The sequence below is a fragment of the Parasteatoda tepidariorum genome, chromosome 7 (assembly GCF_982258835.1).
Source record: "Parasteatoda tepidariorum strain Cologne lab strain chromosome 7, Ptep-v5.0, whole genome shotgun sequence".
NCBI lineage: Eukaryota > Metazoa > Arthropoda > Arachnida > Araneae > Theridiidae > Parasteatoda > Parasteatoda tepidariorum.
Genome location: NC_141761.1, coordinates 112,202,525 through 112,228,891, shown reverse-complemented (window position 1 = coordinate 112,228,891; position 26,367 = coordinate 112,202,525). Strand labels below are relative to the sequence as shown.

Genomic DNA, 26,367 nt, shown 5'->3' with positions numbered 1-26,367 from the left:
GTGGAATAAATTACCAAAATTGTATTTTTCTTTATCTAATAACTTATTGCTAGCGGAACCAAAATCAAAATTCCTGATGGTTCTATCCAAAAATTTCGATGGTTTATGATGGTTTCAGTGAGATTCATGATGGCCCAACATCATTTGTTGGTCACCGTTATCCAACATTTTCCATTCTGAGTTCATGGTGTTTGATATGCCAACAAACTTCCATCATTCCATGATGGAAAATGCTACTTTAATACTATGATGGTTAACCATCAAGAGAAGTTAGATTCTCAAGGACCAACAATCCATGATGATTTGCGATGGTCCATTATGGTTCCAACAATGCATTTCTATGATGGTTTAATTTAGATTTTTGTTCATTCAGCTGAAATATACCATCAAAACAATTTTTTTTTTTTTTTTTCATGTTGGCCTATCATAAATCAGTCCAAATCCCTATATTGGTCGTTCTAACATTTGATTTTTTAAGAAGCTATGATGGAAATTTCTGATGGTTGAACATGAACAAATAATCAAAACAGGATGCTATTCTTATGTTGGACCATCGTAAATAGGTCTGAATTTCTACATTGGGATGATGGTTACTTATGTTGGTAACCATCAAAAAATATAATGGTTCATAATGGAATTATTAATGGTTACCATCAAGACTATGTTGGTTCATCAATGGAAAACCATCAAAAATTTTGACTAGGGTAGGGATAAAAATAATAATAAGAGCAAAAATTGGTGTTATTTTAGTTTTGTTGATTGTGTTGGTATATTTTTTTCAGTTGTCTGCATGATTTCGTGGTTAAGAACTGATGCATTGAAAGTTTAATTGTTTTACCCCATATGGAGATCAAGTATTCAGCTAGTATACTAATATCATCATCATGAATGGCTTGGCAGCCCAGGTTGGGCCTTGGCCTTCTCAAGAAGATTTTTGCAGAAAACATAGGGACCATAATTATATTAGCTTATTTGGTACCAGTTTAAAATTGCATGAATACTGTACTGTTTTAATACAGATACAGTGGAAAGAGATTCTTACAGTCCCTCGAAAGATTTACGTACTGGAGAAAATTACTTGTTAAGATGAATACAGTTAATATTCATTTTTATAATCATTAATTGATCTTTATTTTGAAAAAATGTGTTTTGCTTATTATAATAACGTAAAGTTACCGAAAAGGGCAAAATATAATACTAAATTTAAAGAAATGGAATTATTCTAGCTTTTTTAATATGTCTTTCAGTTTTGCCCATGATTTCGTAGTGTTGTTCAGTACTGGCATTTTAATTCATTTTCAGTCCCTACGGATAACATATATTCAACCAGTAATAAATAAATTATAAATAGTTTTGAATTTATTTGAGTTACGTTATAATAATTGTGTCCTTCTATGTCTTTTAATTTTATGCAAAATTTTGTAATGCCAATTATTACTTTTTTTTTTATCTCGTATGGATAGCAGGCATTCAGGTAGTATAATATAATATTATAAAAGAAGTATGTATTATTATTTAAATGCATTGTTATTGATGATGTATTATTATTAAAAATGTATTATTTTGGAAATGTTTCTTGAAGTCAGCACAAATTTCAGAATTAAGCAAAAATAGAATTTGTCATTTTAAATATCTGCACTGTTACAATGTTTGGAGCTAAAATGAACCATTGAATTTGCAGCCATTTTAATATGGAGCAAAGTTGAACCATTATATTCTTTAAAATTGTAAAAAATTTAACAAGAAACTAATTTGAGCCGTTATATTGTTCAAATTTACTACAATATTTACAAGGTTGAACAATGATATTGTTAAAATTTGATGCAATTTTAGCAAAAAACTCATTTTAACCATTGTATTGTCCAAAATTGCAGCCATTTAGAAAGGAAATTTTTTTTAAACCATTACATTGTTCAAATTTGCAGCAATTTTAACAAGGATCTAAGTTGATCCATAATTTTTTTCCAATTTGCGGCAATAATATCAAGGAGCTAAGTTCAGCCATTATATTGTTAAAATTAACAGCAATTTTAACAAGGATTTAAGTTGATCCATTATATTTTTCCAATTGGTGGAAATAATATCAAGCAGCTAAGTTTAGTCATTACATTGTTTAAATTAACAGCAATTTCAACAAGGACTTAAGTTGATCCATTATTTTTTTTCTTCCAATTTGCACCAATAATATCAAAGAACTAAACATTATGTTGTTCAAATTTGTTTTAAGGGTACTATTATTAAAAAATAAAGAGCAACATGGATTTCTGAAAATGTGGATTAAATGTTGTTTACAGGAAAATTTATTTTGCTTCTCAGAAAAATGTTAGTACATATAAAAACAGATATAAAAAATTACAAACTGGTAAAGTATAAGATAAGTTTTAAATTGCATTCTCTTTTTTTAAATTGATTGAATGAAATTTTATAATTATACATATTTTATTACTAAATGAAATAATTGTATTAAGAATTATATTTTAAGTTTGTTCAGCGTGTGTTATTCATTGAAAAAATGATATGCGTTGAAATTTTTTAATATTGAAATTTTATCTCATTTTACTAAAAAAAAAAGTAAGACATGTAAATAAGAAAATAAAACCATTTTGAAAAATTGATTTTTTTTTTTAACATGTTCAGTTTCTCTTTGAAGTACTCGTTAAAAACTTCAACTGAAAAAGAAAAAATAATAATTTTTTAAATGCCTTGAGATACATTTGAAGTGCATAAAAAAATACTGGTACAGTTTATGCATTTTCGAAAACGTGCTGACATGTCATGTTATTTTCCTTCAATTTATCTCGCTTTATAGTTCAGTTTTTACGGATGCCTGAATCTCACAGCGTCGTAAATCACGATTTTTGTTGTTTTCCGAAAGCAATGTTTTCAAATGAAAACTGCCATAAATCATTTGAAAGTGTCAAAAAAGGTGGCGAAAGAATCTTATTTAAAGAGTCTTAAGGTAGATCAATTTGGCGAAATTTTTTTTTTATTTAATACGAAAAAGAAAAGGAAATATATTTGAAAAATTCCTAATGGCCGTTAAAGAAAATGTACTTGATTTTTTTAAAAAATAAACTTTTCTTATTTGAATAATTTAAAACTATTATTAATGAAACTGATGAAAGAGGTTTTTTTTTGTTTAAAAAATAAGTCATAAAAAAAAATTTCTTTCTTAATTACTTTTTCCTCCTTTTTTATCTTCCTTTATATAAATTAGATAGATTTAAGACACAATATATATATATATATATATATATATATATATATATATATATATATATATATATATATATATATATATATATATATATATATATATATATATATAAGAAGAGAGTGGAATGATAACACATAGACAATCACAGAAGACTTCTGGTTAATCCAGCCAATCAAAATTGAGAACGCATGTGTGTGAAAAGGTAATAATTTTTAATAATGCTGTCAGCAGAAATGTTACAACTAAACTTACCAGCTAAATCTTGTTGCGATTTTTATTTTGTATTTAATGCGTGAAATATATTGAACAGAGTTTAGTTTAAAATACTTATATCTTTTATGAAAAATGGACCGCCGTGAATATCTAAGGCGATATCAACAGCGACGTACGGCTGAACATAATTTAGCAGCACAAAATTATCAGGAAAATAATCGTAGTGCTATCAATACACGACAGCAGAATGCGTGGCGAAGAAACGTTGAAGACTCAAGATGTTTAAATTAAAACGAATAATATGGAAAAGAAATTGATAAAAAATGTTGTATATAAGGAGGTTTTGTAAATAATTTTTAATTTTATCATTGTTTTTCGTACTTTTAATTATTTTTTACTTACTTTCCAAAAATCGGTCAGCCAGAAATATTAATTAACAGTTCATATTTTTTTGAGATATTTCTTAAATAATGCATAAAAGTGCAAATCATTGGTACACAAAATGATGTGAAAAGAAAAATCAAAGAAAATTGTACATAGCTAGGTTTTGTGAATTCGCGATCGCAACGCTCGAGTACGCCGTCTAGCGGGAGCCTGTAAATATCAGACATTAATTTATCACGTTTTCATTTAGTTCCATCAAAGTCATTGACAGAATCAGACGCCATTTTTTAGCAGCAAATAAGAAACAAAATTTCCCTAAGGAAAAGGCCAAAGAACTTGAAAAAAATCTCCAGAATATTAGTTAATCTTTCAGGAACAGAACACGCCAAACATTTGAAGAAAAATTCCTCAATAATTTTTAATTTCTATTATCAACAAACTTGCAACTGATGACTTCCGATTTCGGATACTGTTACAGATGTGTGTATTAAGGTAAAATGCATTTCTTCTGTCTTCAATTCATTACGAATTAAAGTGAAGTTAACATTGCTTTCGTCATTCCAGTGAATAAATATGAATTCAGAACATACAGAATTGTAATAGTTATAGCATATTCTTCTTCGTTATAGAATAGTATATATTTCTGTATCCATATAATTCGGAAAACAACAATAAAAAATTATCCAAGTTACTTGAAATAGTGCCATTTGTGCTGATTCTTAATTAATTTTAATCGTTTTCTTGGTAAGTATTTTTTAGTTTTGAAAGAATAAGTTCAACTAGAATTCAGCTTTTCTGTTTTTAGCTACATATTCAAATTCATATCAATTATAAAATTATAAAATTTTGCTGTGTAGTATGTTATCTAAAAGTAATGAAGGGATAAACTATGTATCTATTATTTGAGAACAAAGTTTTCAAACAAGGAACTTATCATTTTGGAATTCTCCGGGCATTATAAATCAGGTAAGTGCAATGATTTTTACAATAAAAAATTTGCTTGTAAATATTTTTTTTTTCATTTGATGATGGTTCTCTACAGAATGGTTTTTTACGTCTGATTAAGAACTATAAGAATAATAAAAAAAGAAACAATATGAAAGTTTTTATTTCAATGTAAAGAATTCTTAAAATCGTTTTTTTTATCCTAAGAATTCTTTATTTTCCGTATTTTAGTTTATAATTTTTTGATAAAAATTGTTCTCAAAATACTACTTTTGAAAAATTAAATGGTATAACATTATGTGTTTATGTATACTTCTTGTATATTCCAATGTTTGAAGTAATATGATTCAGAAAAGTATGGAATAAAAATTCGGTACTTACGTATTAACGCCACCGCCGCTACAGATTTGGCGGTTTTTAAGTGCCGCCAATCTACACTTAAAATTTTTGCGACAATTCATAAAATAAAACACTTTATTTAAAATCAAAATATTCAATCGGATTTCGAAGGAAAATGAGCCGATATAGAGTTTAGCATAGATTCAAAACAATCATATCGCCATATGAACTCTGATAAATAAGATTCCAAATGAAATAACATTTCCAAAACGTACGTTTACCAAGAAAAAGTTTCATGTTGTGGGAATTGGTACATTTTCGTTTTTTCGGTAAAATATTTCCCTCCTGAAAAAATAAAATTGCATCTTGTTTTGTTTTTGGCAAATCCCAAAGACGAATTTTCGTAGCACTAAAAATGGCGACAAAAAAGAATTGTTTTTTTGTTTTTGTTTCGTCAGCATTCTTTATTTTACGTTTCTTAGTTTCTAAATAATGATTTTTATTGAAACTTGAAATTTTTTGATAAAAATTGTTGTCAAAAAACTTTGTTTACAAAATTAAATTTCATAAAATTATGAGGCTTATGTATACTTTTTGTTGATTTTAATTTTTGAAGTAATATGATTCTTAAAACTATAGAATGTAAAGTTTAAATGAGCCTTTCATGTTATATCATTAAATTTAGTAATACTATTTCTCGGGCATTAGGTTTTAACTCTTATAAGAATATACATATTTTTTTCTGTTAATGTGCAAATATTTTTTCGATGTGTTTTGGATATTCCTTCTCTAATAAAAAGAGATACCATTTTGTTTTCGGTTGTACAAGAAAGAATATCAAGCATTTTTCTTTTTTAAATTTAATAAGCCACATTAAAGAAGGAACGTTGCAATGCTACACGCTACATTAACGACGTCTCCAGAGTAACTGAATGACGGTTCATATAGAAATCGCAGGTATGCGTCTCATACAACAACGCCCCCTATAGTTCGTTGCTATCGCGAATATTCAGAGACCTGCAAATAATTTTTAATTTTATTGTTCTCACCTTATTTTTTTATAACAATTCAGTCAAATATGTTTATTGATCATTGATAGCATAATTATTTCATTTTACATTTGTTTTTTTCTTAGTATTCAATATGACAAAAAAATAAATTGCTTATTTTCATTTGTCGAATTTCAGTTACATATGTTTTTATTATATAATTTGCTTTTTGTCTGATTGAAACTAAAATATTTTGTCGGTTGACAGGATTGAAGTTAATTGGGCAATTATTGCACTGGTTTTTGCTTTTGAAATATCACTCAATATTACTACATGTTTTAATTTGTTTGCCATATTTTAAAGTTTTTTTTCATTACGTTTTAATTTCTTTCAGTATAAAATTTAAATTACTGTGTTGGGGGGGGTGGAGATGAAGCACCATATAGGAAGCGTCCGGCATCCTATAAGATCAACAATGATTTGAGTGAGGGATAAAAATATACTTTAGGGTGCCCCTTGGCGAAATTGGCGACTTATGTTTGGCGCCATTTCTGTTTGCGCCGAACACCGTCGTTACAGAAATTGCTGCCAAAATATAATGATATTTCTATAAAACATTGGAAAATTTCAACAAAACATCGGCCAAAACTTTATAAAATTGCAATGAACCCGATATGAGCAAAATTACGAAACCCAATAAAATGCCCCAAAATTAATAAAACCAATAAAATGCAAAATGCATCGAAACAAAAATAATGGAGTAAGCACAGATGGAAAAGGAAAAAAACAAGTAACTTCTTCGTTAAGCTTGAATATCCTCAGATTTAGGTGCACCAAATTCTCTAATAGCAGTTAGATACTGTCTAAATTTATCATGAATAGAATCTGTGTGCCTACATCGCCACATAAATTCGGCGAAATACGAATCGAAAATGGCGCCAGTGGTACCGGACTGGCGATAAAAAAAATTTCTAAAGACCCTTTTTATGACTGCCCACATACCTTCGATCTTATTGACCAGAGGCAAAAGTAACCTTTCTAGCCGGTATCCAACGTAGAACTAACGGACCTCTGAAATTACATATACCGTTGAACATTTAAAAATAACGCTAAAATTTAAACCACTCAGAATCACTATCGGGTTTCAACATCGTCCAGCTTGGCGATCAACCACGATCGCAACTTGGCGAGAATCAAGGGGCAGCCTCAAATATAGTCTACCAAAGTTTGGCTCTGCCACGCATGCTTCGGATACGGGGATTAATCTCCGGCTAATGCCCTATAGTAATGTGTTAAATAATATTGCTTCCTCGCTTTATATAAGTTTATAATACAGTTTGTATTAAAATTGCTTTATATAAGTTTACAATGCTGGTATTAAGGACCTCTGATATTTCACAATCCTATCATATTCTCTCTATGTGATGTTGGTGCAGAAAAATTGCCAGCTAATCTCCAGGAAAACAACTTTAATTTTGCTCGCGAAGCAAACAAAAATGTAATTGAGTGGCAATTATCGGGGATTGGCGAGCGGTAGCAAGCAGGGCGCCGAGCCCACTAGTATATATATATATATATATATATATATATATATATATATATATATATATATATATATATATATATATATATATATATATATATATATATATATATATATATATATATATATATATATATATATATATATATATATATATATATAAAGATTCTTGTAAGTGAGAGTACATTTGAATTCGCTACTTGCTTTATATATTACATTTTATGTTATATTCTGTAATTTTTCTTTTACTTGATGATGTTTTTTGTATTATATATGTTCTATTTTCCATGTATTATGTATGCTCTATATGGGTCATTCTCACAAAAACAGTCATTTTCATGTCCCCAGTATATTTCATGTTTGTTTTACAGCTTACGAAAAAAAAAATTCAGGGAAAGTGTCCTTCAGAATGCAAGCTAACAAAAGAATAAAAATAGAATTATCAATTTTTATTTTTTATTTATTTTAGGTAATTAAAATGTACCAATATGTAAAAAAAGGATTTAAAAAAAAGAAAAAAATTGTTTCTGAAATAAAAATATTTTTTTTGCAAATTCGTGTTTTTTATTTCAGAATACTGAAATATAGAATTCAGAAAATCAATTTTAAATTTACTTTCTGATAAAAATATTAACACAGCACTATTTTAAACTTTGTCCCCAGTGTTTCGCGTCATTCCCTCACAACAATGTTCTTATCACCTGCAATCTTCTTAGAATAAAAATATTTTAATAAAAACTTCAGAAGTTAACAACTGGCATCATAGAACAATATTGCAGTATGTTTCCATCTTCAACTTAAAGAAGCTTTGCTGTGGAATAAATTTGAATAAATCAAACCAGGTAAAATTTTTTACATTTGTCATTTTTTAGAATAAAATAAAATACAACTTCATCGAGAAAGTGGATAATTGTATGTTGCTTTCTTGTATGAATATAATTGTATGTGATTGACTTCAGAAATTAATTAGGCCGAACTGTTATTTTTAAATTTTATTGAATTCGTCATTCCCTCACTAGTGTATAAAGTGAGGGAATGACGCTGAAGTGAGGGAATGATTCAAGATGAGTATATTATTAAATTTTTTTTGTTCAATCGTGCCAGCCAATTTCATTTCCCAAACCTGTAAAAACTATTAAATATATAAGACTAAATTATAATAAATATTAGATATACTTAGTATGTTATCATTTTCAAACTTTAGGTAGATGTAACTTAGATAAAAACATGTATTAAAATAAAATATCATTCCCTCACTATTAGTGTCATTCCCTCACTTTTTAAATAGTGAAAATAATTATTTTACTTATTAATTAATTTGAAAAATAAATTAAAAAATTAATAAATTAATTTATTAAATTAATTAATTTATTTATTAAATTAAGTAATTAATTAATTATTAATTATTATAAATTAATTAATTATTTAAAAAATTAATTAATTTAAATATTAAGTATAATTTATAGGATATATACTTTCTTTATAATGCCATTACATATTTCTATTAATATAAAAAGTTTCAGAGCTTTTTATTCACTTTACTTTTTTGGGATTTTGTGAACTGAAAAATGACAGTTTTCGTGAGAATGACCCATATACGTTCCATCTTAATATGTTCTATTTTCGGTTCAATTTTTTGCTGCTCCTCATACTATTGTATTAATTTATTTCGCTCTGGCTACATTAATACAATATTAGAAAGCACTCTTTCTTGCTGATTTAATCGTGATAGCTGATGGCGAAATAAATATTTTCTTTTTTTATTTCCGGCTTGTTATTTTTTTAAAAAATTTTCAAATATTTTTTTAAAATTTTTTTAATTTATTATTAGTTTTTCTCATTTTCTTTAAAAATTTATAAATTTATGCTTTATTTTTTTTATTTATATTTTTTTTATTTGCTTTATTGACTTATTTTATTTGTTTGAGATGTTAGATTTATTAAATAATAAAAAATTGCCGTTTTAGATAAATATAATTATTCATTAAAGTATCCATACTTTGAACTCAGTTATTAAAATGTTACATGATTTTTTTGCTTACTATAAAGTACTCCGGAATTTATTGATGTTTTTTTTAAACAAATATTCCTTATCTTCTTTTTTACCATACTTGAAAATTGCATTTGAAATGAATTTGTAAAAAATACCGTTTTTAAATTAAACCATTTATACACTATAAGAAATAAATGACGTGTTAGTCAATTGTTTTTATACAACTTAGAACGTTTTAACTTAATGCCGTGAAAATCAATACCTTTTTTTGCCATTCAATAGTATAATTCAATTTTTTTTTATTCTTTACGATGTTAGATACATTAAATTTTGAAAAATTGCATGTTAGATAAATGAAATTATTTATTAAAGTATTCATTCCTTACTAAATATATAACGTAGTTTTTTTTAAATGTTATATGAATTTTTTTTTTGCTAATTATAAACTACTCCGGAATTCTCGATATTTTTCTAAAAATGTTCCTTAATTTTTTTAACCATACTTGAAAAATACATTTAAGAATAAATTTGCTTACATAATGTGCAAAAGAAAATCATATATGATATTAATAAGTCATAACTTTTGACTCTCCTGTTTTCTCTAGAAAGAAAAATTGTAACTCCTGTTATTTTCAGTTCACATTTGCTTCCTTGTTTATTTTTTTTAAACATTTATTTAAATAACAAATATTTAATGACAACAATTCTTTTATCTGCAGTTTATTTTTAAAAGAAGGTCAAAAAACAAACAAAATGAAAGCAAAAAGTTCCATTTATTTATGAAAAATTGATTTTAAGAATCGTATTAAAAATAAATAAATCGCTTTAATTCATTTGATGTTTGAAGAAAAAAAATATATACGAGCATCAGAGACAAAGTAATTTAAAAATCACTCTGAATTCCAATATTTTTTTGTTTATATTTTAATTGGAATTTTTCCATTTGGTGATTACTCAAGATTCTAATTAGATTCTTTTCCTCTTATTTTGAAAAGTTTTATACGATTCTCTGCTTCGTGCATCTTACAAATGAATTGAAGTATCTTGATTAAGAGTTTGCGATTGGATTGAAAATTATCAAACTCCGAGAAAGAATTATGGAATCAAAAAAAAAAATTAGAAAGATACTGATTTTTTTTATTTCTCAGCATATTTAATAAATTATTATTAGCCTTTCATCTAGAAAATGTAAGAAAATGAAAAGTTTTATTATTAAACTTACTAAATACTAATTAAATAGTTACCATGATTCGATTATTATCAGAACGTTTTACTTGTCTTTTTTTATTTAAAAGTATATACATATATATATATATATATATATATATATATATATATATATATATATATATATATATATATATATATATATATATATATATATATATATATATATATATATATATATATATATATATATATATATATATATATATATATATATATATATATATATATATATATATATATATATATATATATATATATATATATATATATATATATATATATATATATATATATATATATATAGATACACATATACATATATAGGGAAATACCGGTTAGCTGAAGTTTGAAGGCCTATTGAATCTAAACAATTTGACCTACATACTGTTTGACTTAACCAAGATATTCATAATCTAGTTTATCTTCTCTAAAAAAAGCATGTATGTATAACTTTTTTAATAAATTATTTTTTTTCCGGAACAAGCCAAACCCCGCGGGTAAAACCGTGTTACATTACCTCAATGGGAAATTTAGAAATGCATTAGAATTTCAGTAGTAAAGTAGCAGATATTTCAGTTTTATAAGATATTTTAAGAAAATCTAATATGGAATTAACATGTGATGCAATCAAAGCTGTACACAAAAGAGGACGAAAAGAACCGTCCCTAGTCACAGGGCGGTTGAGGCCTAACCTAAGGCCCAACCACGTATACACTATGTCTATCAACATATTTGTTTTAGTGTTCTTACCAAGTTTTGATCAGTCTATAGAATATACTCTGATTTAAAAACAATTTATGAGATCAATTATCTTATCAAGTATTATAATTTGAAGCTCTTTCATTCCGCAATGCTTTATTTCATGAAACATATGTTTATAAATGCAAGTTTCATATTTTAATACATAAATTTGTTGCTTAGCTTTAAATTATTTTTACTCAACATATAGTACAAAATACAGTAATCATACAGTACGATCATTTTACCAGAATTTTTTCTCCGTGCAACCCCTAGATAGAACAGAAATACTTTTTTACGAACATAAAATAACTTTGCATTTTCTAAACACTCTAATATTTAAAACTGCTCGTAAGGTTTTTTTTTTCCATTAAATCCCTTTTCTTAATAAAACGCGAGCATCTTTTTATAGAAATTTATTAACGATTTCTTGTTTATATTACTTTATTTATGATATCTTCTATTTTGTTAAGGCCTTGAACCACCTTTTGGGAGTTTATTTATCTACATTTTTAAAGGCCTTTTAGAAGTAATTTAACAAACTTTAAGCGTTTTTAAAAACAATTTGTCTTGATGTTTCCAAAAAAGAAAAAGATTGCTAAAATTGCTCAAAAGGTTTCAGAAGGCAATATATTTTCGAAGTTTAACTACCTCATTTATCTTTTCCTTTTCAACAATTTTCACAGCGGGGAGAAATCTCTCACACAAAATGAGATAGGAAACAACTAAAAAGAGTTTGTTATTTTGTTCCTATTGCGTAAATTCTTAAATATTCTGGATTTATTTAGAAATGGTACAAATTATAATAGCTTTCAGCACGGGAGGTTGTTATGCGTTTGTTATTTAGGGCGTAACGCTGAAATTAAAGAATGGCTGTTTTGCTTAAATTATTCTCCTTTATTTCGCATTTTCTGTATAAAAAGGACTTTCTTTAATCATGCAAGATAACAGTTTTACTGTCAATATTTAAAATAATTATAATTAAATTTGTTTTTGTTTAAACTAACATCTTACACCCTTAGTAGATCCAAAATGTTTAAGGAAATAAAAAATAAAAATTATAATTTAAACCATATGAAAATACAAAAGAAAAAAAAAACAAATTGGTTCAGAATTTAAATGTTATAGTGTAGTCTCGCTAATAAACGATTTCTCCGAAGATTATTTTCTTTATTTAAAATTGGGTACTTGCATTTTAAGACGAAGAAGACCTCCCATACCCACACATGATGTCAGCGCCAGCTTATCTTAATCAGCAAAACGGCTTATTAAAGTTAAGCTAAGTTTCTCTACATAAGTTACAAAGTTAATTTACAATACGTTAAATAAATACAGAGCCATATTTCAGATCGATTTAGGTGAAATATAAGTCTTTCTCATCTACTTAACTTAGATTTATTATTTGCTTGTGTACTTTATTGTAACCATACTATATTTTTATTTTGTGTACCTGGCAACTTCGATGCTTAATTAGTTTGTTTAGGTTCCACGAAGCAACGTAACTCTCTTTGTGCTAAGTCTCTGCGCAAATGCATAGTGAAAGAATTGAAATCTTTGTGAAAGGATTTAGAATGTGTCACTTAAGAGAATTGGTACTCGCGGCTTAGCTTACTCGAAATAGAATGAAAAGAACAGTAACAAAAATAAACAAATACCACATATCAACAGTCAATCAGGATCGAGATATCCACCCTACGTCACTTGCAGACATCCCATTATAAAAGTAGGGGGGTCAGGACCCTTTAACGCCTTAAACGATACAATGAAATACCATATTTTCGACACACTGTAACTATCTTTGAATTTATCCTAAAGCTATGAAATTTTTTTTATCATTTACTAGCACTATTATCAATATAATTAAATAGCTAAATTCAAAAAAATCATTCATAAAAAAAATTACAGACTTTTTTTAATATAGTGAAATTTTTTTATTTTCGAAAAAGTGAGTTTCATTGTGCGCAAAGCGTACGAGTCAAATATCATCAAAATAATGTCAAACTAATTTTAAATTAAAGTTATAATTACCCTAAACCTGTGTTACCTAATATTATTTTGATATACATATATTTTAATTTTCTAAAAATTAAAAAAGTTTAAGTTTTTCAAATTTCTATATTTTTGGCACATTACACAATTATTTAAAAAAATTTTAAGAGAGTAATGGTTTTTATACTAGGTACCAGTTGTAGCAAACCATATCATAAAACTTTTCCTAAAGTTTCGTACAATTCTATCAATTAGTTCTTTGTACACAGTGCGCACAAGTTCAAAATATCACATTTTGAGAAAAATGACTTTAAAGTTAAAAATTTGTTTTTTTCAAATACCACTCAATATATTTTTCTAAAAATGCTTAAATAAATAAAATAAATCATTTTACAGTACTTACATACAACTTAAACAGTAATACATTAACTAAATTTGACTTATAAACAAAATAAAGTAACATTTCACAACGACTTGTCACATAACGAGCATCGAGTCAAATAGTAATCAACTTTTCAAACTTTAGAAATGATTGATACAAAAAACAAACCAACCTAAATGATAGATTTTTGAGATTTATAAAAATCTAAAAGATGATGTTTTAAAATAAATTTTCAAAAACAAGCAAACGATTTTCATGTTAGTAACTTTTAAAAAATTGTTGATAAAAATGACCACAAAGTTAACATTTTGATTATTATAACAATATCCATTTTTATGTTTATCTAGAAATCCTAAGTAACCTCAAAGACATAGATATAAAGGAATAAATTTCTTACATTTTATTATTTTATAATAAAATCAATATAAAAAAAAAACATTTAAAAATTAAAAGCCACCAGAAATATACATATCCCCCCCTTCACTTTTTTCCATTCTCTCATTTTCACAAATCTTTTTTTGTCGTTTCACTCTACGAGCTACAATAGACTGTTCACTAGCTCGCTTTTCAGCTTTTGTTATGCGGAGTTTATCTTGAGCATGAAAGTTTTGCTTTGCTTTTTTGTTGATTTGTAGCTCCAACAGTTTCATTATCGACATCAAAGACTTTTTTCCATCGTTAAAAACACAAACACCCATATATGCAGCTATTTCGGCAACATTTTTGCCAGCACTAGCAAATTTAGGGCAAAACTTCCATATGAGTGAGTTTAACGACTCATTTGGGTTTTGGGTCTTACCCCCCAAACATCTTTTCAAAAGAGACGGATGAGACAGATCCTTAAATATTGGCTTTATTGCCTCCACAACAACTTTAGCAACCAGCATTGGGTGCTTATACTCATGCATTTTGTTGTTATGCACAGCTTTATTATAGCTGCACCAACTATTTTCGCCTTTCGGGCAAAACCAGTGCATCGGCTCTTTATCCGCCACAAGCAGCCAATTCCACAAGCAGCCACATTATTGAAAAAACTTATCAAGGAAGCAACATCAATAAGGCGATAACCATCAAAAGTCTCTTTAGTTTCAGTTTCGATATCCTTGAAACTGGAACATGACATCGAAAGCTTTTTCTTAGAAGCACTTTTAAAATCCTCTTTTTCAATAAAAACATTGCAACTGCCCACTTTTACACTTTGCCGAAATTGATTTCCACGAAATCTTCTCTTTTTTGGTCTCTGACCAGATCTACGAGGATTATTCATGATTATTTCTAATAAATAAATCAAACCGAAACTAGATTTTTGACTAAAATGAAAGCTAATAGACGAATGTACAAATATTAATCTAAGATTAAAAAACGCATGCAATTCGAATATAAACAAATAAAATCTGCAAAGGGTTGGAGCAGAGTTGAGTTGTAGACACTTTAAATCTCAGATTATTATTAGAAACTATAAGATAAGCCCGAAATGAAGCAATTCGCGACCACGCCCACTAAAGCAATTGTTGGTGAGTGACTTGTCTTCTAACCCTTATAACTTTTGAACCAATTGAAAGATTTCGAAATGTAAGATATGAAAATGCGCAGAATAATGCAAGGAATAAAAAAAAATGATTCTTGAAAAATCGATTTTTTGAGAGTTTTAAGGGTCCTGACCCCCCTTAACTTTTTGATGTCAAAAGCTTTCTAATTTAAAATGGCATCTAGCAACACCTGGAACTCACTCTAGATGTTATTATCAAAAGAAGAGTCAGATAGTAAAAGTGACGTCATTTCTGCTATTACTAAATCTTGCTGATTTATGAATATTGCAATTGTGATTTTTTTCTGAAGATAAATTTAATCAAATCTCATCCACTACATATTTACAATGGATAAGTTAGGTTTTTCATCAATAAGTTGAGCTATTTAATAATATTAATTGTTCTTTAATATTTTAATTCAGCCATTCCTAAACATTTTCACCTGTTTGAAATTACAGATACCAAGAAATTACATGGAAACTCTTTTTTTTTGTATCTCTTATAAAATATCTAATGCTTTATAGAAAAGTTTTTAAGAAGAAAATGTATAAAAAAGATATTTCAAACTGGTTCAAATCTGAATTTTTAACTTAAATGAAATTTGCGTTCTTTTAAGAATATATGAAACGGGTTCACAGAATTTAAAATGTAGATTGTCAAGTTTCAGATTTTAAGAAAAGACCTTTTGAAAGGGATGTGGACAATAGTTGGACTGTTTAAGGGAACAATTCTGTTTAAAGTAATACGAAAGAAGAAAAAAACATAGTAATCACTATTAGTTTGAATGTCTTAAATCTGTATTAAATTCAATAAAATGTGTTTTTTTTAATTTTAAGTAAAGACGAACATGAAATTTGAATACTATCCACATACAAAGCAGGGTATATATTTATAAATATACCGATTGTTCCTGAATATCTACAGCGATATATATATTTATTTAAACTATTTTAATTTCATGTTTATTTAATTTTTCTAACATTATTTGTTCAAATAGGCTCAGTAATAGCTGTTGCAACGTAATTTATTCATTTGCGGATATAAATGCAATCTCTGCAATTAAGCCGCCAAATCTATCAAATTCGATAAGAAAAATATGAACAAATCTTCTTTGAACGCCATTTGTGACAATAATTATAAAAAGACACGAAATTAATGAAACTTTGAAAAACTTAAATTTAAAAATATATCTGTTTAAATGCGCACGAACAGCTAGTTCATGATGGAGAAGCGCCCCTTAACGTCATATGTTGACAATTTCGACCATTGGTTGTTATGCCATTTTTAAACCTTTTTTGTACTCTACATTCCCTTCAAGTTTGTACCTGCTATGCTGAATCACCCTGTATACACAAATGAGATTTTTTACAAAAATTAATTAGAATTTTTTTAACTGTTTGTCTATTTTCAAGTTCATACAGTTTTATTTTTTCTGCAAGAACGCGTATAAAGTTTAGAGTTGTAGCTTTGAAAAACACTCAAATTGAGGCTTTTCTATATTTTCCTTGGCGAATAAACTCCAAAGTGCATCCAAGCTTTGTTTTTTTTATTTCTTTATTGTCAATATGAAATATTCCAGGTGCAATTACATTGATGCAATAAAACATTTTATATTTCTCTGGAATTCGATGACACCGGAAATCTCATAAATTCTTCACGATATCATTTTCTCAAAAAAGCATTCTACAATTACTTCAGAAAATGTTGCATCGAAAATCATAAAAAAAAATGTGAAAGACATCAACATTTTATTTGTATTCTCGAAAACAGTATTTCTTCAAGTTTAAATTTATGTCGGTATTTGGGACTTTTTATGATTATATGCCATTCGATAAAATTGCTGAAAGTATTTTTATATAGCAATCACTTTTTAACATTGAGGATCGATTTTAGCTCGTTCTTTTAGAAAAAAAATATTTATTTCGTACGCATATTTTCTTAATATTTTATCTCTGAGGAACTAGAATATAACTAAAGTACTTTTTTTTAGAAATCGTTAAAGAAAAAAGAAATAGGAAGAGATGAGGGTTTTGAAAAATGGCTATGGCTCAATATGAACTTGAATAAAACGGAGCATAATTTAAAAATGAATTTTTAGTTTTAAACGTTAAACTCAAACTCTTAAGACCTTTGTTGCTTTCGAATGACTTGAGTAGCAAATCAGTATGAAAATTAGCTCAGTTTATTTTTTAGCACAACCATTCATTTGTTAATTCTTTTAAAAATAGTCACATTATTAGCTCAAAAAATGGAATAAAATGTAATGTCTATTTTAAAAAAACTATGCTCATTTTCTAAGAGCAAAGTCATTCTCTTCAACGACTGTGTCAATATTTAAAACTTCATTTCCTTTTTCTTACAGATCTATCTTCATATTCGTTAATAGTTTTGCCCCCTTTTTTTGATGGGTATGTTGGTCTCGGACTATTTTTCCTAGTTATCAACATTTCTGTCCTAATTATTTGCATTCAAACTTTAATGTCCCTTTTTTTTAACACTGCATCTTGAGCTATGTCTAAGGACCAATGCCCATTTTTTGTTTAATAACAGGTTTTTTCAAGCTCTGTTCATATTCAGAAATACATACTGTTTGTCTAAGATAAATTGGGGAAAGTGGGGTCAATTGTAACAGGGTACGATTGTAACAGAGCAAAAATTTCGAGTGTCGGGTTCTAGATTTGGTTCCTAGGTGGTGCACAAGGTGTATTTAACAAATCTACATGTACACCCCTGATGGCAACCATTTTTATGTACTTTTGAAAGAGTTACATCACAAAAGATATTTTCACGTCACGCAAGTACTTTTTTTAGTATTAGAATATTTTATTGTAACAAAGTAATTTCGTTTAAACAAATAAAAATTAGTAACCGAATATGTAAGTGGACACCTTAATTAACATTTCAATAAAAAAAAAGATTAGTTTTGCTAATTAACTAGCATTGATTTTAACAAATGAAGCTGAAATGGCGTCTTGGGGACAATTGTAACAATAAGTAAAGGAACGATTATAACAGCTGAAAATAAATAATCTTATGTTTACAAACCATCACTTAACTCTTTAAGAACCACCAATAGTTTCCGATAGCATTTATATTATGTTGCATGTGCATTATTTTATTTGTCACCTTTCACAGCTTAAATTAAAATTTTTAACCCCTTAAAGTTAAAAGTTTAACCCTTTAGGTCTCTGCTCATTATTATTTTTACTCCTAAAATATCACTACTATTTTGATCAATAAAAAAATATATCACAACTATGATAATATGTATAATTAACTATGTTTTAGTTGAATTTATGAACTGTTACAATTGACCCCGTAAGTGGGGACAATTGTAACAAGTGCACGACTGTCAAAAATTGTTAATAACTAATATAATAATATTTAAAATCAGGTATTTAATTTTTTTTCTAGTAGAGGATAGTCTACTTTACTCGTCTGTCAATTAATAATAATAATATATTGGATTTTTTGTTAGCTAAAAATAGTTAAGTAAAAAATGTTACAATTGACACCACTCTCCCCTACTCTTCCCGCCACAAAGTCTGCGACAGTCTGGTGCTATGGAAACAAGAAGAGGGCATTTTAGGGAGGGTAGGTTCGATGAAGATGTCTCTTTTTCTCTCACCAAAACCAGTCCTAAAGAGGGACCCCTCACCCCTACTTGAAATAATCATACCTCGTTACCATAGTCACCGCCACAGCTCCAGGCGAAGAGTACCTATCTTAGACAAACAGTATGTTACCGTGAATGACCGAAATGTCAACAATAACATAATCGCTTTATTGAATGTCCAAAATATTTGTTATATCCGTTTTTATATTAATTTATTCGTTGATATGATTATAGTTATTCGATATTATAATGTCTGCTGAGGATAGATTAGGAGAAACATCAGTGATCGGAGTACCGGTCAAATGCTTACTGGGCACTGGCAATTGACATATAAGAAACATTGATGTCAGGCATACCGGGCAAATGTATGCCGGATTGTGGTACTGAACCTTCAAAAACATCAGTGTATGGTACACCGGGCAGTTGCACTAAATTAGACTTAGTATATTTTTCCTGACATTTACCAGAGCAACTATGTGATTGTCAGCATTCACCGATGGAAGTAAACAACCACCGGTCATTCACAGTAACATATACCTTGAGCTATCTCCATTTTTTAAATACGCATTTCAAGCTAAGATCATATTCTTAAACAAGTATCGTGTTGTTGTGGATTATGAATTGTCTTATGCATTATCAAAGAAGTCATTGACTTACAGTAGATATTCAATTTCAGAGAAATATCCACAACGATTCATTTAAACTTGGTTGTATGGCTGATATAAAACAAACTCTATAAAACATTACGATTGATTTTGTTTGACTGGATTGAGTTCAAATTTACAAGACTACGGAGTTTAACCCGAAAAATTGAGTCAGCTTTTTAAATGATGGTTATTAAATATTAATCGAAAAAAAGCTTCAATTCATGAGACTACAGAGCCTTCGATCACAAGTTTCCGTTCCACTGTCTTGCTAAAATTGGCCGACGATTCTAAAAGTCATTAAAAAAATACCGAAGATAAACGTGCCCTGCGTTTTGCTGAGAGATATAAATTTTATTCTCACCCAGTTTCAAAATTAGCAACAAAGTTGGTCAATACATGGCGAAAGGAAATAGTTTTAAAATTATATTTTCTTTCCGTGCATCGGACCACTTCAACTGAAATAATTACCCGAACGTTTGTTTATTTATGTCCTTGTTATAGTTGCAAATGATAAACATTTTCAAAACAAAATTTTGTAGTTTTCTTCACTTAGAAGTGACAATTGTTGTCTAACTACTAATTTTGTCCTTGAATAAATAAACTAATTTCGTATAAAAAACAAAAAAAAAAAACTAACATTTCTGTGTGTTTAGGTTCTTCAAGGAATTTTAGAAACCATCTAGTATTTTAATAAGGGCCCTTATACATTTCTGATAAATTAATTCAATGTAATTTTTGCACAATTAACTGATAGTTCAGTTTACTTAACTACATTAGTTCATTAACTTCCTTTCAGCAACTAGAAACTAAAAAAATAATTTTTTTTCATATTAGACGCATAACAATATTCTAGAACAAAAAGGGTGTTTCAAGATATTTCTAGACCTCTTCTAAAAGAAAAATCACCTTAGGCACCTAAACCGCTAAGTAAAATTGGCAAGAAGGAAAAAGAAATATTTTTTTCATCCTTTTCTTGACACTGGAGGCTTGTTGGCTTAAAATTTTGTTCGGAGGATAACTAGTTTTGAGCTTTAGGAAAGCTCGTAACTGAATTTGATATAGACGAGACAAATCTATTTTTCATGTTCGCAGAAGTTACGACAGCGGTTATTTGCTATATAATTTTTCGATTTTCATTTCACAGCGACAAAAGAATATTCTGTTTTTAATATATATGTGTGTGTGCATTAAAAACAATGAAATAGGAAATTTGAAAAAAAAAATTATAAAGTTTTCTTATTTAAACAAAGACGCAAAAAAAATTCCCCATATTAGATTTTTATCAGGAATTGAAAAAGAACTTGTTTATAAAACTAATATAGTAAATTATTAAATTACAGCATTTTCTTCAAATTTTATAATTCCGTATTATTATAATCACATCAGAATTACCTCGTATTCTTCTAGAAAATTAGTTAGGCACGTTGCCTTCTGTTTTAACCTATTTTCGGCTAAAGGTGCGCAAACACACCATTTCAATAAATATTTTTTATTAACACTGTGGCGAAAATTTTTCATTTCTTGCTATTGTCAAAGGTATTTGAGAGACCCAAAAGTTTATAGTAATTCAATTGGAGTAAACATGTTCAGTAGAGAAATTTTTTATCACATAAGATTGTATCGAGATAATTTTTCATTTTTTACGATAATGAGAAAATAGGACAATGTATTTTTTTACGGAAAGTTTTCTTTCTAATAATTAAAACAATTTCAAAAATATTTTTCAAAAAAATTGCTTGTAACAAAATTGTCGTGTACTATAATAATGAATAAAATTTAAAAATATTGTTATGCATCAACATGTATGGATACTTTAAGACAAAATATTTAAATAAATATACTTTAACATTATCAAAAACTACTCTACTCTGTCTACTATACTTACAATTTAATATCTCGTATCTTAGAAGCTAAAGATGAATAAATATCCAAATCAATGGCAAAAAATTTAATATTTTTAAAAGCATCATAACAAATTCTCTCTGTGAAATGAAATGGAAACAATGTTATTTGCATTTATTGAGAAAAAGGGCATATCCATTTTAGTACATGTTTCATCTACGTAATGTTGTTGCTTTGGAAGCTTGTTACTGTGCATGCCATCAGGAGGAGGAATACAATCCTGATCATGTGACTAATGAGTGATTTGGGAATAAATCACTTGCTTTTGTTGTCCTCCCCCACTAAACTTTCTTATTGATCACATTTCGTTTACTAAGGAACGACAGATGAGAGAAAGAAGTGTCACTTTCCTTTTAGTCTCATGAGAGAGAAGTATGCAGGAATCGAGAAGATTTATCTTTGCTATTATTTTAAATACTTGGCTATATTTTTATCAGATGCAACATTCCCACTTTATAAAACTTGTACTAAATATCTATATTATATATATATATCTTACTGTGTTTAATAATTGTATGCTAGTATTATTTTCTTGGGACTACCGGCTGAGACGAATCTTTGAAAATTAAATTTTGTAAACTTAATTTCGTGAGGTTGAATTGGTTCATAGAAAAATCTTCCAGCAAAATGAAATAAGGGTGGATGCCGAATTTTCTTGGAAAACCCCGGGAAACGTATCAAATATTCCTAGAAATACCAGGTAATGATATCAAGTATTAGCGTAAGTATCAGGTAATTATATCAAGATAGGATAATTAAGTATCACGGAATGATGTCAAGTATATGATAATCAAGTATCAGGTATTGACATCAAATATATGGTAATTAAATATTATATAATGATATCAAGTACAGTCTTATTAATTGTCAGAAATATTAGGTAATGGAAATATCAGAAATATCAGGATTCTGGGTTGTTTATAACTGTTACGGTTTGAGACGCTTTGCTATACTTTAATTAGATGCTGCACAGGATCTCATGATAAGCGACTACAGAATCTCCAAGTTCTTGAGGATGATAATGGACTTTTTCGAATTAAGACTAGACTCTCGTTAAAAGACGACTTGGAGAATTTCAAATTTCCTATTGTGTTACCAAGTGATCATCCGATAGTTGAAAAGCTTGTTCACTGGAAACATTGTTCTCTTGGTCATGCAGGTGTTCAGATTGTAATGACCATACATGGCAACGCTACTTTTAAAAAGTAACGAGTAAAAGTACAAGTATTTTTAAAAAAAGTAACGAGTAAAAAGTAAAAAGTAGCGAGTAAAAAGTACAATTAAAAGTACAAGTACTATACAAAAAAGTAACGATTTAAAAGTACATTTCTAGGAAATCGAAAATTCAAAGTAACCTAAAATTTTATTGAATAATGTTCTTATGTTCTTTAATGTTTTTGCAAAATTGTTGTTGTTTATTTAATTATTTTCAATTTTGAAAGTTATGGACATTAATTTATTTTTAAATTCTTAAGAATATTATAATATGATTTTATAATATAATTATATAATATAATCATATAATATAATTTCAAAATCAAATATAATTTTAATATCAAACTTTTTATGAATTTGCACGAAAAAGAAATTTTATTTATTGATTTTAATTTTTAGTTTATTATTTTTATTTATTTAAATTACCATTGATTTAAAATTGTTTTACTCTATAGAAACGCGTTTTAAAAGCACAAACATAAACAAAGCAAACACGGGGTTTCAGATAGTTTTGTGATCTTTGAGCTAGTAAAAAATAATTGAATGTGCAGTATAAGTTCGAACAGAACAGTTTTATTTATAACAATGACTAATGCTGAAGTCATGCGAGAAAATCATTTTCCGAACATTTCTGCCATAAGGTCTGGTTTCTTAGAACAAGCGCCTTATTTGAGCGTCAGCGGAAAGTTGACCTAGAGCTGACGCCAACAAAATACTGGTTTGTTAGCTCAAGGCCTGGTTTCTTAGAATTAGCGCCTTATCTGGGAGTCAGCGGAAAGTTGACGTAGAGCTGACGCCAAAAAAATACTTTTTTGTTAGCTCAGCGTGAGCAGTCGGTCCAACGCAGACATTATCGCTCATTGCGCATGCGTTAATAACGTAAACGAATATTTATTTTGAATTTGTATTGATTTTGTTATTATCGACCAGTGTTTTAGAGAACAAATAATGACTTTGTCCAAGAAAAAACACATTATAGCTGAGTTAAATGAAGAGTGCTATGTTTAATGAAGAAGCTATGTTTAATGTCAAAATCAAAATCTTGGCTGATTTCAATGTGCTGTTGGATGTTGACCGCCATTGCTTCTGTGGTTAACGTCACGTTGTAATCCAACTGCAGTTGAGTTGGACGGCAATTGTAGTTCAAGATGAGCGTTCGATGACGTATACTATCAAACGCACAAATTGACCAATCAGAGGTTAGCGCTGATTTCCAGCTGACGGCGTCCTGTCCTAAGAAACCAGGCCTTAACGGAATATTTAAAATTTGTAAACGAATTTCAGTACCAGCGGCTAAATTAATACCTTCGAATTTTCAAGAGTTAAAATAGTAATTATTATAGTTTTCAATAGCACAAATAGTTCTGAAGTTCTTAGAGATTTGACTGGGCGTTATTTGACAAGGTCGGGCATAAACATAATTTTAGTGAAAAATTTACTAGGTAAAAATGTATTTAGTAAGAAATGTATGAAGACAAAAATGTATTATTAGTGAGTTCAAAATGAAAATTGAAAAACGTAATAACAAAATCCAACATTTTTTATTAAAAATGTATTAAATAAATACATAAAACTCGAAAATGAATGAAAATAACTTGCTAATTAATATTTTTATTCATTTTGCAAAATAATTGCATTTCGAAAGTGGTGTCACTGAGTCTGCTGCGAGAATTTCTCAGAACGTGCTTAGCCACACTGAATAAGCCCTCGACGGGAGCACTAGAAGGTACTGCAGTATTATATTTCACATATAATTTTTTTACGATTGGATACCGATTGGATTTTTTTTAGAAAGCTTACCGAATTTTAGAAAAAAGTAACGATTTCATTCGACATTACCGTTACAAATACTTGTACTTTTTCCCTATAAAAGTAACGAAAGTACAAGTAAAAGTACTAAATTTAAAAAGTAACGAAGTACAAGTAAAAGTACGTACTTTTTACTTGTACCGGCGGTACAAGTAACGAAAGTAAAAGTACTGCCATATATGGTAATGACCCAACTCAGAGAAGAATTCTGGATTCTGAAGTTCAGAAAGACTGTTCGCAAAGTTATCAGAAAGTGCATAATTTGCAAACGATTCGACCCAATCGTAACTCCAACTGCTCCATTGCCTGTTGACCGTCTAAGAGCAGCTTCTGTATTTGAAATTACGGGAATAGATTTTACAGGGCCTCTCCATCTGAGAGAAAATCAGAAGTCGTGGATTGTCATTTATACCTGTGCTGTGTTTAGAGCAATACATCTGGAACTGACTACTTCACTGTCCACTGAAAGTTTTCTACAGACTTTTCGAAGATATGTGGTTCGTAGAGGAAGACCAGCTATCGTTTACTCAGACAATGGAACAAACTTGGTTGGAGCGAACAATCTTCTTAAAAAGATTAATTGGGATGCAGTAGTTAAAAACAGTGCAGTGAATAAGATTAACTGGAAATTTATCCCTCCATCTGCACCCTGGTGGGGTGGCTTTTGGGAACGTTTGATTGGAATTCTCAAGCGAATACTTCGCAAAGTCTTAGGTCGGACGTCTCTCAACTTCGAAGAATTAAATACTGTCTTATGTGATTGTGAAAGTATCATCAATGGACGACCTCTCACATACGTCAGTGAAGATATAAGTGATCTAGTGCCTCTTACTCCTAGCATGTTCCTTCAAGAGGTCAGAGAAGTTTGACTACCAGACCTGGATCTCTTGGACAGCAAATCTTTGAATAAAAGGTTTGCCTACCGTCAAAGATTGAGACAAGATCTGAGGAAACGTTTTCGTTCGGAATATTTGGGACAGCTGAGGCAATTCGATAGAAAAATGCGAAGTTCTTCACCTATCAAAATAAGCGATGTTGTGCTGATATCCAGTGAATACACAAAGAGACTGGATTGGCTTCTAGGGAAAGTCATCGAAGTATTCACGTCACGAGATAGAAACATCAGACTCGTAAAGTTAAAGACAAAAGGTGGTGAAGTTCTACGATCAACATCGAGACTGTTTCCTCTTGAAGTTGGTGAAAGCGAAAAGGATGTTTTGGAAAAGCGTATTTGAGTTTCTTGGAGTAAAAACTCAAAGGTGGGAGGATGTTGGAAATTCTAATTAAATTCATTAATTCATCACTTAATTTCATCTAGTGAGAGCATGAAAATCACGTGCTCAAGGCTAATCCGACTCCTCCCACGCACACGCTGACACTCTGGTTCGAGGGAGAACTGTTTAGAACTACGTTTGCGAAGCATGTTCCTTTTTTGTTGCGTGTGTCCGTAAATATTTTGTGTCCATATGCTTGTGAATAAAATTTAATATTGAATGTTTCACTCTCAACTTCAATTATTTAGATGATTTATAGAAGTCTATGGATTATTACGAAGTGTTCCCGGCCTTTTGGTGGAGGTAAGCTATCTCCTTTTTTGATATCTTTTGGTAATACCCAAAAATTACAGAGAATGACTGCGTACATGCAAGAATTGCTCATGCTTCTTAGTAAAACCAAAGATGTACGC

General features: G+C 28.7%; 1 protein-coding gene across 1 annotated transcript; it reads left to right on the top strand.

Annotated features, from left to right (window-relative positions):
- The first annotated feature begins 24,865 nt into the window (after window positions 1-24,865).
- On the top strand, window positions 24,866-25,549 carry LOC122270284 (uncharacterized). The gene has a single exon (XM_043047033.2). It carries the CDS (start codon window positions 24,866-24,868, stop codon window positions 25,547-25,549), a length of 684 nt encoding a protein of 227 aa, XP_042902967.2.
- The last annotated feature ends 818 nt before the right edge of the window (window positions 25,550-26,367 follow it).

Bases quoted from the DNA above. Each gene is read 5' to 3' on its own strand.
- LOC122270284 (XM_043047033.2), top strand. From the start codon at position 24,866: ATGACCCAACTCAGAGAAGAATTCTGGATTCTGAAGTTCAGAAAGACT.